Source organism: Peromyscus californicus, unplaced genomic scaffold, assembly GCF_007827085.1.
Source record: "Peromyscus californicus insignis strain IS unplaced genomic scaffold, ASM782708v3 Scaffold_4__1_contigs__length_199733344, whole genome shotgun sequence".
Taxonomy (NCBI): domain Eukaryota; kingdom Metazoa; phylum Chordata; class Mammalia; order Rodentia; family Cricetidae; genus Peromyscus; species Peromyscus californicus.
Window position 1 is genome coordinate 61,307,764 of NW_026294562.1, and position 14,659 is coordinate 61,322,422.

Sequence of the window (14,659 nt, forward strand, 5' to 3'; positions counted from 1 at the left end):
ATGGAAGCTGTAGGCAGAAGGTTGATTAAGGAAAGCTACTAGTGGTCATGTGGACCTGTGGATTCCCATTTCAGCATTTCCTGGAATGTCTATAAATGCAGGTCCCTTGGGCCCCACCCAGAACTTCAGGTTGAGACCTAAAGCAAAGGGCTCAGGGATGTGTTCCCGGAGATTCCCCAGAGAGACCTCGTGTTTGGTGGTGTCCATCCATTGGATGAGGATGGGGGATGGACAAGAGTGAGCCCCAGTGGGTCAGCATGGAGCAGGGCAGTCTTTGGGCTTTCTTCAAGCCTTCTTCCTGCTCTCCTCTTAGGGGGGTCACCTCCCAGAAGTAGCTCGAATACCAGACACTCATGCTTGCTGAAGCACAGGCTATGCCCAGCTCCACACACTTAGCTGGAATGCTGAGTGCCTCCCCTCCCTTGCCCACCCACACCTTGAGTTTTGCTGTCAGCTTGATTGCAACTAGCATCAACTAAGAGATAAGCCCCTGGGCAAGTCTGAGGGTATTTCCTGGAAGTATTAATTAAGGTGGGGAGATCCTACCCCAGACTAGGTAGATTCTCCAGCAGTAGCCCAGATATAAAAATGGCTGAGAGGAATGCAGTGCTGCTTTTGCCTGTCTGCCTTTGCTCCTTGCTTCTGAGTGCATCGACTATGTTGCTGCTACTGCTGCTGCTGCTGCTGCTGCTGCCATCACTGCCATCCTTTGCTGATATCAGAACCCAGTTACTTTGGCCTTCCACTAAGGGTTGAAGGCTCTCCAGGAATCCTCCAGGCCTTCGGACTCAGACTGCTGAGACATCCACCCCTGTGGACTGAGCATTGACTGGGGTCTCAGTCTGGCCATTATTGGACTACCTTGTCCAGATTATACAAGCCAATCAAATAAATCCCCTTTGTAATTATATTTATTCTATATTTATATATTTATTGTAATAAATTTATTAATAGACTGTTTAATATGTTATATAATAAATATAAACTTTATTAATATAATATATTTATCCTATCAATTCTGTTCCCTCTAGAGAATCTTGACTAATAAATAGAGCCGCAGCGTTGTATGAAGGCAGAGGCAGAGGTTGAGCTATGTGTGTGCAGCAGAGAAATGCCAGGAATCAGTGGAGCTAGGAAGAGGCCACGTAGCCCCTTGATCTCATGCTTCTGGCTTCCAGGATTGGGAGAGAATCTATTTCTGTTGTTTGAAGTCAACAAGTTTGTGATCTGATCCTTTCTAGGAATTCCCAGGAAACCCCACAATCCCCTACCAGTCACTTTAAGGTCTCACCCACCCAACATAAACTTGGAAGAGACAACCAGTATCTTGAGGGCAGGCACAGTCTCTGAAGTTGAATTGTAATGAGCCTTTGGGAACGTAGAACTTGATGTGCATTGTGCTTCTTGAGGGGCCTACTACCTCTTCAGATGGCTGCAGCTCCCTGTTAAATAGACAAGATGTCTTTCAGGAAGCAGTGAGGTGCTGACTGGCATGCTATTTCATTTGAACTTTGGCTGGCAGGAACGGTAATGAGCTTATTATGGTTCCCTGTAGATGCCAGGCAAGCCATCAGTGAACAGGGCCAGGTACAGCCGCCCAGGATGCAGGCCTCTGCTTCTGAGATCCCGATGGCACAGCACACAGTGTGAGGCCTGAGGGCAACCCTTCACTATGCCACCTCAGCCAGGCATCTTGGCTGCACCTACCTGGAGTATAGTGCCAGGCTGCTCCAGGGCCTGCTTGTGATGCATTTGCCAAGCTCCTGGTGAGTGCTTGGAAATGATCCCTACTCAGGAGCATCCCCCACCCTGAGCTCTGGCTACCCCAGGAGCAGAGCACCATGCCCTGTGAGCCACGAAAGGGGTTTCATGTGCTCTGCAGAGGGTGATACAGGAGTCTCTATAGACATCTCAGTCCTTCCTCTGCCACTGGGCAAAGATCCTGCTGTCCAGCCTGCTCCTGTAGGTAAGTACCTCAACTGTCCTTTCGGGCCTGGGGAGGAGAGTCCCTCTGGAAAGCAGGATGGCATAAGAAGATGCAAGCGCATGGTCTGAAATCCCAACTCCCTACCTGAGTCGACTTAGGTAAGTATCTGGCCATTGAGGATCCTCAGTCTCCACATGAGAATCATTACCTAGAGCAGTATGAGAATACAATGGAGGCACAGCAAGGACTGCAAGGGGACATCTGAGGTGCTGACTGAAGCCTTAGGAAAGCCAATGCCTGGCAGGGCTGGGGGAGGGGAGGTCACAGACTATTGCAACCCACAGGGGTCTGGCTTGCCACAATTCTTCCCCTAAACAGATCCCTGGACTTACAGAAGCTGAAGTAAATACTGTCCTTCATGGGTCGTGAGGACAGAGGGGCCCTCTCTCCTGTCCAGCAGGCTCTAGCAGCTGTGGGTGCCCTCGACTTCACTTGGGACAGTCCCAAGCACAGAGCCAGCTCCCGAGGTGAGAGGGAACCATTGTTCCCAGTCTCCCAAGGGCAGGAGAATGCGTGTCACATGGCCCCCACCCTGTGCCAAACCCCCATCCATGGGGGTGGCAGTGAGGAAAGGAGGAGATGCTTTGCACCCCACACTGGCTGTGCCTCTGACTAGGGGTGAAGCAGGGCAGCGAGTGGACCCCAGGGAAAGGAGTAGTCAAACTTTTGTGAGAGGGGAGGGTCCAGCAAACTCAGGAAATGTCTCAGAGTGGGGACGGGGCCACCCTCATCCTCTGAAAACCTAGCCACTTGGTTTGTGTCATCCTGAATGTTTCAGCCCTCCACCCCACAGGGAGACAGCTACCTGGGGTGGGGGCGGGAGACCCATAGGTCCTGACTTGAGGGCTGCCTAGTATGAGGTCAAGACTAGCCCCTAGATAGCTGGAGACACCTAGCCCCTCACTTCCTATCCCAGGGACCCTCAAAACTGGACAGAAGGAAAGGGTGTGGTAACAAAAGTGAGATCTAGGATGGACCTGTGTCTGTTAGCTCCCAAGCTGCCATCACAATGTGCCACCAAACAAGTTGTTTAAAAGTGCAGGCACGTATTGTCTTAGCTCTGAAGGACTGAAGTCCTGTCTTCAGTGTCCTCAAAATTGGCCCCTTCCCAGGTGTCTTAGGGTTTCTATTGCTGTGATGAAACACCATGACCAATAAGCAAGTTGAGGAGGAAAGCATTTAATAGGCTTACATTTCAGTATTGCTGTTCATCACTGAAGGAAGTCAGGGCAGGAACTCAAACAGGGCAGGATCCCGGAGGCAGGAACCCATGCAGAGGCCATAGAGGGGTGCTGCTTACTGGCTTGCTCAGCCTGCTTTCTTATAGAAACAAAGGATCACCAGCCCAGACATGGCACCACCCATCATGGGCTGGGCCCCTCCACATTGATCACTAATTGAGAAAATGCCTTACAGCTGGTTGTCATGGAGACATTTTCTCAACTGAGGCTCCTTCCTTTGATGACTCTAGCTGTGTCAAGTTGACACACAAAACCAGCCTGCGCACTTGGGCTGGGAGGAGCACCTGCACTGGGTTCCTCTGTGCCTTGTAGGTGGTTGTGTTATCAAGCCCCTTCCTCTTCAGTGTCTGTCGGAATTTCCCCTTTATTTAAGGACACTGGATTAGGCCTCTACTCCACAGTGACCTCACCTTCAGTGGATATACCCCCAGTTCCTGTTTCAAATATGGTCAGGAGCCGAGGTACTTGGAGTCAGAGCTTCACAATATCTTCTTTTGGATGGCATGCATTAATCTTCAACAACCAGAATTCTCTGCCCCCTGTGAGCAGTGGCTTTATTCTCCAGTGTGTCCATTACTTCCTGACATGTAGATTCCTCCATTTTCTCATCAATTAGTACTCCTACCAGCCAACTGCTCTTCCAAGGAAGGTTTGTGTGTATTTTTCCACTTCTGTTTTCCAAGCACCTTATAAATACCTAGAGCATAGTTGGCACTCGAAACTTGTTAATTATGAATGGATGGGTACAAAGAAGGAAGGGCTACATGGAAAGCCCTCTGCTCCATCTTCTAGGCAAAATGGTGAACCACAATCAAAACTTCATCTCCAGAGAACCCCCGAGGTTGCTGTCACTCTCCCAGTTCTGATAGACACAGAGAAAGGGCTCATAGCACTACAGTTTTACTCCTGTTTTTTTTCCCGGAACAGGACAAGGAGTGTTGTTATTAAACGGGATTGTCATAAGCTGGAAGACACAAATGAGTCCAATTGCAATTGTTTCCCCAGATGTGGGGGACTATATTGGCACATCAATAGTTTTAACCTAGCAATCCATCAACGCATCTGAAGGGACTCTAGATAGTCTGAGCATGGCAAATATGGCTCTGGCAGGCCTTGCCCTTTCCTCATTCCCTCTGCCTTGCTAAAAAAAAGAAAACCTATTAGATTACATTCCTAAAGCTAGCCACCAATGTCTATTCTCTTATTTGGCCACTTCCTCTCCCTGAGGCTGACTACCAAGGTCCAGCTATCAAAATATTGAAGCCTACAATCAAAAGACCCCTTGTGGCCCCCCTAATTAACATGCCCAATCAAAATTAAACACCTCATCCTAACATGGTGTTTCCCCTCTTACCTTTATAAACTGCCATTTGCTCTGGGTTACATCTGTCTCCTCTCTATCCAGAGGCAATCCTTTGTCTCTCTAGGACAAATATCACTTCCCCCTTGCCCCTTCTCCCTCATCCTCTGTCTCCTGTTTTTGTCTCTTATTCCCCATGCATTGTCCCTCTGGGGCAAATAAATCTGTTTTGTGCTGAGAACTTGGTCTCCGGGTGTCTTGTGCCAAATACTGGTCCCTTCAGCATCAATGAGCTTTAAATCACTATAGTAAAATACTGGACCCAGGCTAACTTTGCAAAGGAGGTTTGTTTAGTTCACAGTTTTGTGCAAACGACATGTTGCAGACTCTGATACAGGTCCTCCTTGGCTATAGTGCCTCACAGTATACAGTAATGGTGGGAACATGTGTCGGAACCGATGATCAGATCCCAAACACAGTGGCAGAGACAGCTGGGAAGGGCCAGGTTTGCTTCTTTTATAACAATTACCTTTGAGCAACCCCCATAATTTTCTTAGTCTTTTTCAGAGCAGGGCCAAAGGACCCCCCACCAAATGGCTCTTAAAGGTTCTAACACCCTGCCCTCACCATCCTGGAAACTAAGTTTCTAACATTTTTACCCCCACTTCAATAGAATGTGCCAGAAATAGCATGCTATCTCTTGGAGGGATGAACTTCTTGTCCCTATCATCTTGCCTCAGAAGTAAACTAGTTCAAATGCTGTTCTTCTCAAGACATGTCCCAGCATGTTCAGGATGTCACAGCATTCCACTACAGAGACGATGTCCCATGGGTAGACCCTGGAGCTGAGGTACTAGTGAAAGGCTAGATGCTAATATATCCTTGCCAAAGGGCTCCACCCTGTCTTAGTCACTGTTCTATTGCTGTGAAGACACACCATGACCAAGGCAACTCTTAAAAAAAAGAAAGTATTTAATTGGGAGCTTGCTTACAGTTTCAGAGGTTTATCTCATTATCATAATGGCAGGGAGTATGGAAGCAGATGCTGGAGCAGTAGCTGAGAGCTACATCTTGATCTGTAGACACAGAAAAAGAGAGTCTAGGCCTGACATGGGCTTTTGAAACCTCAAAGTCCACCACCAGTGACACACCTACTCCAACAGGGCCCACACTATCCCAACAAGGCCACATTTTCTAATCCCTCTGATCTGTTTAAAGAGTTCCACTCCTTGGTGACTAAGCATTCAAATATATGAGCCTATAAGGGTCATTCTTATTCAAACCACCACATTGACATGGAGACTTATTATTAATTATGAAAGCTTGGCCTTAGCTTGTCCCACTAGCTCTTTTAACTTAAATTAACCCACTTATTTTAGTCTGCATTCTGTCAAGTGGCTTGTTACCTCATCTCTCCATACTGCTCATACTGCTTCCTCTATGTGTGGCTGGCAACTCTGCCTTCTTCTTCTCAGAGTTCTCTCTATGTCCATAAGTCCCACTCCTGTCTAGCTATTGGACATTCAGCTTTTTATTACACAAATCACAGCAATACATTTATTGTACAGGAGAGGAGAGGAGAGGAGAGGAGAGGAGAGGAGAGGAGAGGAGAGGAGAGGAGAGGTGTACAAATATCCCACAATACCACATACCCCATGAAAGTTTAGGAACTCAGACATTGGTAACATTTGGGGGTTCCCATGGTCTAGGAACACCAAGACAACAGCTTCAATCAGGTGTGGTGGCTCATGACTGTAAACCCTAACACTCAGAAGGCCAAGGCAGCTGAGTTGCTGGACATTTGAGGCCAGCTTGGGCTATGCAATGAATTCCAAATCAGCGTAGCTACAGAGTGAGACTCTGTCCCAAACACACAATGTCTTCTGGATGTGACAGAGCCATTGAACTTATGAACATTCAGCACAAGATCAAGTCAGTCAACATTCCAGCAAGAACAGGAGAAGGGCTCATGAGGTTGGACCCCTAGCTGAAGAGCTATTGGCAATTGATTTCCTGCTGGGGAAGGAAGAACTGTTTGTCTTTGGGAGTATGGCTGCTGGTAGGTTGCCCATGCTCCAGTGAATAGGCACACACTTGCATGTAACCAGCACTCAGTGTATTTTTTTTTTAAAGAAGAAGACAGGAAGGTGAGAGGGGAAATATTGGGAAGCTCTAAGGGATGGGGAGGGGGATTTTATTTGAGTATGAAGAAAAATTTTGGGTGTGTGAAATTGTCAAAGAATAAAACACCATTTTAAACAAAAATCACATATGCAAGCACATACACAAAAAGCAAGCAAGCAAGCAAACAAACAAACACATTACCTCCAAAGAGAAGCATAAACCATCCTTACAGTAGTGCAGGCTTTTAATCTCAGCTACTTGGGAGGCTGAAGCAAGAAGACAATAAGTTCAAGGCCTGCCTGGCCAACTCAATGAGACTATGAAAATAAAAGAAGTCTGGGGATATAGACCAGTGGTACAGCACTTGCCTAGCATGAAGAAGACCCTGGGTTCAGTTCTTAGTACTGCAAATGAAAGAGTGCTGCATGTTGGTTGAACATCTTACTACTAGGACATAGAGCTCCCAATCAGATGGTATGTAAGGGCCTGGCATGCTGCAAGCCGAAAGAATATATTATAGATGTCACAGGCCATAAGAATATAAAATACAAGAATATACACTGGCATACAGCATGTGATCTGAATTTCCCCCTTTGAACTAGGTGTTGGATGTGCCCTGTAGTGCAGTATCATTCAGGGAAAAGAGGGCCAAGCCTGAACCTGGGAATGCTGCACCAGCCAGTATGCTCAGTCGCAGTTTACTCTCCCCTGCTTCCCACCTACACAATGACCTCATAAAGGATTAGTTATACCATGTTTGGTAGACACTTGTAAGATGTTTCTGTGATCTATAATGTTGTGGGCACAGGTGAAATGCATATATGATGGTGGTCCCATAAGAGTTTAATGAAGCTGAAAACTCCTACTGTCTAGTGATGTTACAACATCTTATATAATCCATCACTTGTGTTTGTGGGTGCTGGAACAAATGATCTGTTTAGATACACAGACTCCATTGTGTTCCAGTTACCTACAGTGCAGTAGTAGTACAGATTTGTTACTCAGGAGTAACACCCTACACCGTGTAGCCTATGTGTAAAAGGCCACACAATTTAGGTCTATGTATGTGCCCTTTAGGACATTTGTGTGATGAAATGGCCTAACAAGGAAATTCTCAGAATATATCTCCATTATAAAGCAACACGTGACTGAATTATTATTCTCATTACAATGAAAAGGAAATGGAGGGCTGGAGACATGCCCAGTGGTTAACAGTGCTTGCTGCTCTTCCAGAAGACTGGAGTTCAGTTCTCAGCATCCACATTGGGTAGCTCACAACTACTTGCAACTCCAGTTCCAGGACATCAGATGATCTCTTCTGGCTTCTGCAGGTACTAAATACACACACACACACACACACACACACACACACACACACACACACACACACACACACACACACTGAGAGAGACAGAGAGAGAGAGACAGTCAAAAGCAGGCTGGCTCACCAAGGACTGATGCTCCTCAGAAGCAGTGGACAAGGGAACATTATAAGGCAACCAGCTGATGGTTGGCTAAAAGCAAGGTGACTATGATGGGGTGGGGGAGTCATTCAGTATGACCATGGGCACCCATGGGAATGAAAATAGGGGAGAGCACAGACTTGATTGCCTCCTGATATAGTCTTGATTAAGTGACTTTTTCCCCTCCAGATATTTCCTTCCTCACTGTTTCATTTCAGGTATTTGTTGGTGATGAAAGAGGCCACCACCCTCCACCCCCTCCAGGTGCCTGACAGTTTGTGCTATAAAGGAGGAATGGACTGGAAATCTCCCAGCACCCTGGAATGGTTCTTTTGGGAGGATTGAGTACCATTTCAAGTATATGACAGCTGTATTACAGTGGGCAGCTGGCCTGAAGGTATTAGCTGTCTGGTGCCTGCTATTCATGACACCCCATTGAAGACACTAGTGAGTTGGGTTGTTGCTATTCCTCTGCTCAAGTGTGTGCTCCTGGAAGTATCTCCCCAGTAAAGAGGAGAAAGGAGTCACAGGTACTCACTGAGTTCCTGGTACTGGTCAGGCTCTGGAAAGAGCAACCAATAGGACAGATATCCACGGCCATGAGGAGACTTATGGATATCCTGGATGATAGTCACCCAAGAGCCAGAAGGTACAGCTCATGGAGCAAGGGGACAAGTGGGGACTCAAGGGGACAAGCATGTCCACATGAGTGGACAGCTGGGGTGAAAAGGAACAGAAAGCAAAGCAAGGGGACAGAGAAGAGGCAGTGTGGTCCGAACAATTCTGGCAGAGGCATTAGGTGGGGCAAAAGATGACTACAAGGTTAAGGTGGACAGCATGGGGGATATAAATAGTCAGGGATGAGGCTCTGCAGAGGAAAGGGGCACATACTTGGGGGGGGCATTCTGGTGTTCCAGCCTGGGGTTTAGAGTATTCCCAGATCTGGGACACAGGGTTGGGGCCACTCTGGGGTTCCAGGCACTTGTGAGTCTGGGCACTCCCAGGTCTGGGATACTGGGGCAGGGATACTTAGGTTCTAAGAATTTCAGATTCCCGGGGTCTGTGCATTCCGCGGATTCTGGCACTCTGGGGGTAAGGGGCACTCCAGGGTATGCAACACCGGGGTCGGGTGTGCTCCAGAGTCCAGTGCACTGTGATGTTACAGGCACTTCGTCTGGGGCACTCCGGAGTTCCGGGCAGTCTGGGTTTCCGGGCAGCTCTGAAGTTACACGCACAGGGGATCCGGAAGCTCCGGAGTTTCTAGCAGTCTTCGAGTCCTGGGTGCTTCGGGGTTCTGAGTTTCACAGTTCTGCAGGGTCCTGGCACTCCCGAACAGGTACTCCAGGGCGGGGCCGCAGGGGCCGCTGGGACTACGCGTCCCAGCAAGCCGTGCGCGCGTCACTTCCGGCAGCGGGCGGGAGCCATCGAGTGTTTACTTCCGGCCGCCGGCGGGGCTGAGGCCGAGCGAGGCGCGGGCCCCGCGCAGCCATGGACTGGCTCATGGGGTGAGTAGCAGCTGCCGGCACAGCGCGGCGCTGTGCGGGGCGGCGGCGAACGTAGCGAACGCCGGGCGGCGGGCGGCTGGCTCCAGGAGGGGCGGGGGCTCGAGAGGACGGCCAGCTGCTGCGGGGCGCCGGGAGGCCGGGCGGGCGGGAGGGCGGCGGGCAGGAGCGAGGCCCGGTCCCCAAGGCGCTGTCCCGAGAGGCCGCGGCCCCTCGCCGCGGGGTGACGGGCTGCGAGTCGGGCGCTGGGCACCGTCAGCCGTCGGTCTTCGCTGGGCCTGCGAAAGTTCTTCCGCCCAAATGACTTTCTTCCAAATTACTTTTGAGGAGAGTGAGAGGCGGGCGCTCCTGGCCGCGCGCGCTCTCCCAGCTTCTCGGTCCCTGATCCTGTCTGTGGTGGTGCCTGCGGCCCTGCTGCGGGGTTCAACGGAACCAGGCTGGGTCACTGAGATGCCGCCTTTGGTTTCGGCAGTGCGAGGTCTGCGCGGGACCCTGGAGTTAGAAGCTGGGGAAAGGCGGAGGGCAGCATAAGTAGTGGTACTTTCAGGATGACTGAGGCAGTGGAGACGGGTTCTGACCTCCCAGTGCGTGCAACCTAAGGAGAGGGCGGATCAAGAGGACAGGCAGCCCCAGGGGTAATCAGAAGGCCAAGAGAGGCCTCGAGCCACATTGTGCCACTTAGGGTAATAGTGTGGGTGACACAGGGGACCAGGCGTAGGCCCATCTGTTTTCTCCAAGAGGCAGCACTGTCACTGGCTCTCCTCAACTTACTAGCTGTGTGTTCCTCTCTAGACTTGCTTTAAAGCATTATCTGTTAGATGGACGCTGTGGAATGTGCAGTACAGGTATATGGAAGGGTAAACTGAGATAAGGGCCAGCACATGTTTGGCATGCAGTAAGCATGGTAGGGGATATGTTCTGGTCATTTTCAAGGTCTTTGAAGCCCAGGGGTTTTAAATGCAGGACACACAGCTGTGTCCGACCTATTCCCAATCACTCTCCCTTTGTGCATTTGTGGAGAGGGCCAGCATTGGAGGTAACTTGGCCTATCTGCAAATATGGTTTCACTGCAAGAAAACTGGATCTGTCAGCTGGGTCACTGAGGAAGCTGCCCACTGTTGTATGTGTTATTTTTACAGGCCCATGCCCATGAGTAGCAGGTACTTTTTGCCTGCAGACTGACCAGAAGCCAGTCTTTAAACTGACTGAGGACTGTGTTTTGTGGACTGAATCATCATTGCACATATGCAGACATTAACTCATCAGCCTTTGGAGGCACTGGTTCTTGGGACTCCTTGGTGACAAGGAGCTCTGTGGAAAAGGGACAGCTGAACCCTCATCTGTTACCCTAGGATGGGGTCAGTCCAGGCTCTAGAATATAGCTGGGAGCTGCTTCTGCTTTTGGGGCCTTTAGGAAAGGAAGGAATCTCAGCCTCACTGTGAAAATAGAGTTGTGGTTGCAAAGGGCAGTGGAGATTTTTTTTAAAGAGGGATCTGGCTGCAGGGTAATTATCTTTGTGTCCATGTTCTTAAGTGTCATAGATTGCATACTGGATATTGGCAGTCATAAGTTTTATATAATTCCTGTCTATCCCCCACCCCCACCAACACCACCCTGGTCAGTTCCTCCTTGGTGTCTTTGGAAGATAAAGGCACAGTGCCCTAGTATTCCTCATCTCTCTTTTATAGTATTGCTATAAAAGTAGGAAGACATGAAAGTTTCAGAGTGAGCCTCAGAGATCCCCCCACCTCTCCACACACATACAGAGCTCATCCACTTTGTCTTCTGATCCCTGGGTGGCAAGGTGGTCAGTAGAGAGTGAAGTCGTTTTTTTCCTTTCGAATGCCCATTGTTTGCTCAGGGCTGGAGCTTTATCTGCAGTTAACCCTTGAACTAGTTTGAACTAGTTTTTCGTTTGGAAGAATTGGAGAAATGTATCATCTTTTACTGTGTCTTGGTCATTTTCTTAATTCAGACCATTGTCAATGAGGAGTTTAGCATACAGTGCTTGTGTTTTGAGAAAGGTTGTTTGCTTCCTTGCTTGCTTTAAAGTAAAGATTTTGTTGAACTGCTTCATGTTGGATGGACCAAGTATGGGTGTGAGAGTAGTGTCCTTTTCCAGCAATTGTTCAAGCCTGGAGAGTGGTCTACAGAAATGCAAGTGGAAAACCACATCTTCCTCTTGGCTGGATGAAGATCAGACTGGGACTTCAAGCATCTCCCAGCCTTATCTTCTGCCTTCAGCTGCTCAGAAGGAAGGGAGGCCCTGCAGGGAAACATGCTTGGGATAGCCAGAGCAGAGTTGGGCACGTTGGAACTTGGTGGTGGACCTGCTGGGACTTTTCTGGAGAATGTTGTAGGTGTGGCTCTTACCCGCCTCTAGTGCTGTAGGTTTCCTCTGCTTGGAGAAGCTTTGAGCTTCTTCTTAAGCAGTGTATATAATCAGACTGCCTTCAGTCCTTACTAGAAAGGATTGCAACTTTTGTGTAGTGAATTTTTGTTCTGTTGTGGACAACCAAGAACAGGGTAACACCCAAGGGGAAGCTGCTTAGGATTTGGAGGAGGGAACCTCAACATGCTGTGTGATACTTTAGGAAACTCTTGAGTCTTTTTTGTCAGGGGCAGGCATTTAAGCAGAAGGTCTGAGTGCAGTTTGGATTTTATCTAGCAGAAAGCAGTCCAGAAGCTCCTGAGCTCCAGTGAGTCAGAACACACTTTCTCCTCTTCCCACTAATGATAGTGAATTGGCCCTCCTGCCTAGCACCCCTTACTGAACCTCTTCTCTCTCCAGTAGTTCCTCTCCAGCCTGCCACTGTGACTCCCTTTCTGGTTGTTCCTGATTCGGAGCTACAGGTGCCTTCCCAGCCATACTCTCCTGTTATTGTTCAGGCCTTGAGGCCCTTAGATCTCTCTGGTACAGGCAGAAGGAGATGAGACCTGATGTTGGCTATTCATACAGTGTACATTGGAAGGTCTGTTCTTGCTCAGCTAACAGGTAAAAACTAAATGGCCTCAGGGCTTTCCAGCCTCTCTGGAACAGTCTTCAGCAGACTTGTACTCTGAGCCATTGTGTGTAGGTGTCTGCAAGGTTGGCATGGGGGTAAAAGGCTTTATCTCCTGGGAGAGTGTTTCTGGTGACTGACATCTGACTGGGCTTGCCAGAGTCTGTAGGTTTTATTTGAACGGCCTCATGTGGTATGGTTTACATACCACCAAGTCTGCTTGTTTTAAGTATATGATTAGGTAATTTTTAGTAAAATTATAGACTTTTGTTACTAAGACTGATTTAATTTAGTTTAAAATGTGTGAGTGTGTGTGTGTGTGTGTGTGTGTGTGTGTGTGTGTGTGTGTGTGTGTGTTGCTAGGGGTGGAACCCACAGCCTTCAGCATGGTTGGGCAAACCCCTGCCATGCCACCCTCAGCCCAATATGGAACATTACCATTATTCTTGGAATAGCCTTCTAGTTGTTGCAGGTCTCCACCCCTACAAGAGGCAGCATCAGTTCACTCTATCCAGTGTAATGTGTAAATGGAGTCATGAGATCTGTTCTGTGATGGGTTCAGTGATGGTGTCAGCAGTTGTGTCCATTTGTTGCTCCACCAGACATTGTGAGGAAACTTGAATGTTCTGTTTCTCCCTTTACCTGTGGGTAGAGGTGGTTGTGGAAAGTTTGCAGTCATGACTGATGATGCTGTAACCCAGTCTTTTAGGACAGTGAATTGTACTCTTTCCCCAGCCAAGGATTCTGAGCCCACTTGTGCTGAGAGTAAGGCTTCTAATGGCGCCAAGGTCAGTGTTTTGAACGCTAAGGCTGGCAGAGGAGAACAGGACAAGCACAATCTGTCTGAGTGATCTGAGTGAGTGAGTGAGCGTGGGATGTGAAGGTAGAGTATAGGGATCTTCCTAAAGGATTTTGGCACAGTAAGTGGAGAGGGTACCTGCAAGAGGCCTAGAGGCATAATGGAGATGCTATCTCTAATAGCCAGGCTCTCCAGTGGATGGCTCCACTGAAAGATGTGATTCTAGGAACACCCTCAGGAATAGCCTCTTTCCATGAGGGGCTGCCCAGGTAGTCATCTGGGTTGGGTTTGCAAAGGTGTTGACTTGGGTCTCTTGTGTCCCCATTCTCTTTAAAAAAAAAAAAAAAAAAAAAAAAAAAAAAAAAAAAAAAAAGCAGTGATCGTAAGTGCTGTGTACTTCAGGACACTCTGAACACTTCATTTCTCTCGTTTGCTTAGAGTGTCCCCTAGAAGCTCATGCACAAGCATCCTAAAGCTGGCCAGCAGTGAACAGGATGAGGCCAGTGTTGTGTTAAAGAAGAGCTCTCTGTTGACTGGGGACAAATGGATGACACGACTGTGATTCCCTATAAGGTGTGTCTGAGGCCAGTGCTTACTCTCCTTAGTGGGTCCTCAATCCAGCTGTTGTTTGGTGCTGCCATACTCTGTACCTGCCCAGCAAAGCATCTTCTCAGGCTACCTCCAGACCTTGCTATCATTGTTGCCTGTGGGATTACAGTTGAGAGTGTACTTACTTGCAAGACTTCCTCTCAAGAGGAGCTGTGGTCTGCCATGGTCATCTGGTATAGCATGTATTTGAAGGCCATCTCAGTGGGGAACACCCATATCAGTGGTCCTGGTAGCCCAGCATTTCCTGTATCTTTCTTGCAGTGGCCATGGAAACAGAAACACTCAAACCCCACTTCCTGTGTTTGTGTAGACATGCTGTACAGCCCTGAGGGAAGCTTAGCCTGTTGGCAGGGTGGGCAAACTCAGATCCTAGTGGCTACCATTTGCCTTCCAGTGCTCTACTGGGTAACTGAAAGAGTGCTGGGTGAGGTCATTGGTCATTTCCTGCAAGGGATTTCTGTGCACCCTGTCTATTATGGGCTAGTCTGGCAGAAGAAGGTGTGAGCTGCTTCTCCGTGCCTTGCCAGAAGTTCCTCCCATTCTGTGCCTACCTCCTGTTTGTTTTTCTTTCTGCACAGGATTTCTCAGCTGGGACACACCCGCTGGTATTCACTGCAGCTTCATGGGATGG

General features: G+C 48.7%; 1 protein-coding gene across 1 annotated transcript in view; it reads left to right on the forward strand.

The window, feature by feature from the left end:
- The first annotated feature begins 9,507 nt into the window (after nucleotides 1-9,507).
- Nucleotides 9,508-14,659, forward strand: part of Mob2 (MOB kinase activator 2) — a 61,316-nt gene continuing 56,164 nt past the window's right edge. Inside the window, exon 1 of the mRNA XM_052711798.1 lies at nucleotides 9,508-9,620. Within this exon, the coding sequence (XP_052567758.1) occupies nucleotides 9,604-9,620 (17 nt within the window). The 5' untranslated portion in view covers nucleotides 9,508-9,603. The remainder of the gene's footprint in view (nucleotides 9,621-14,659) is intronic.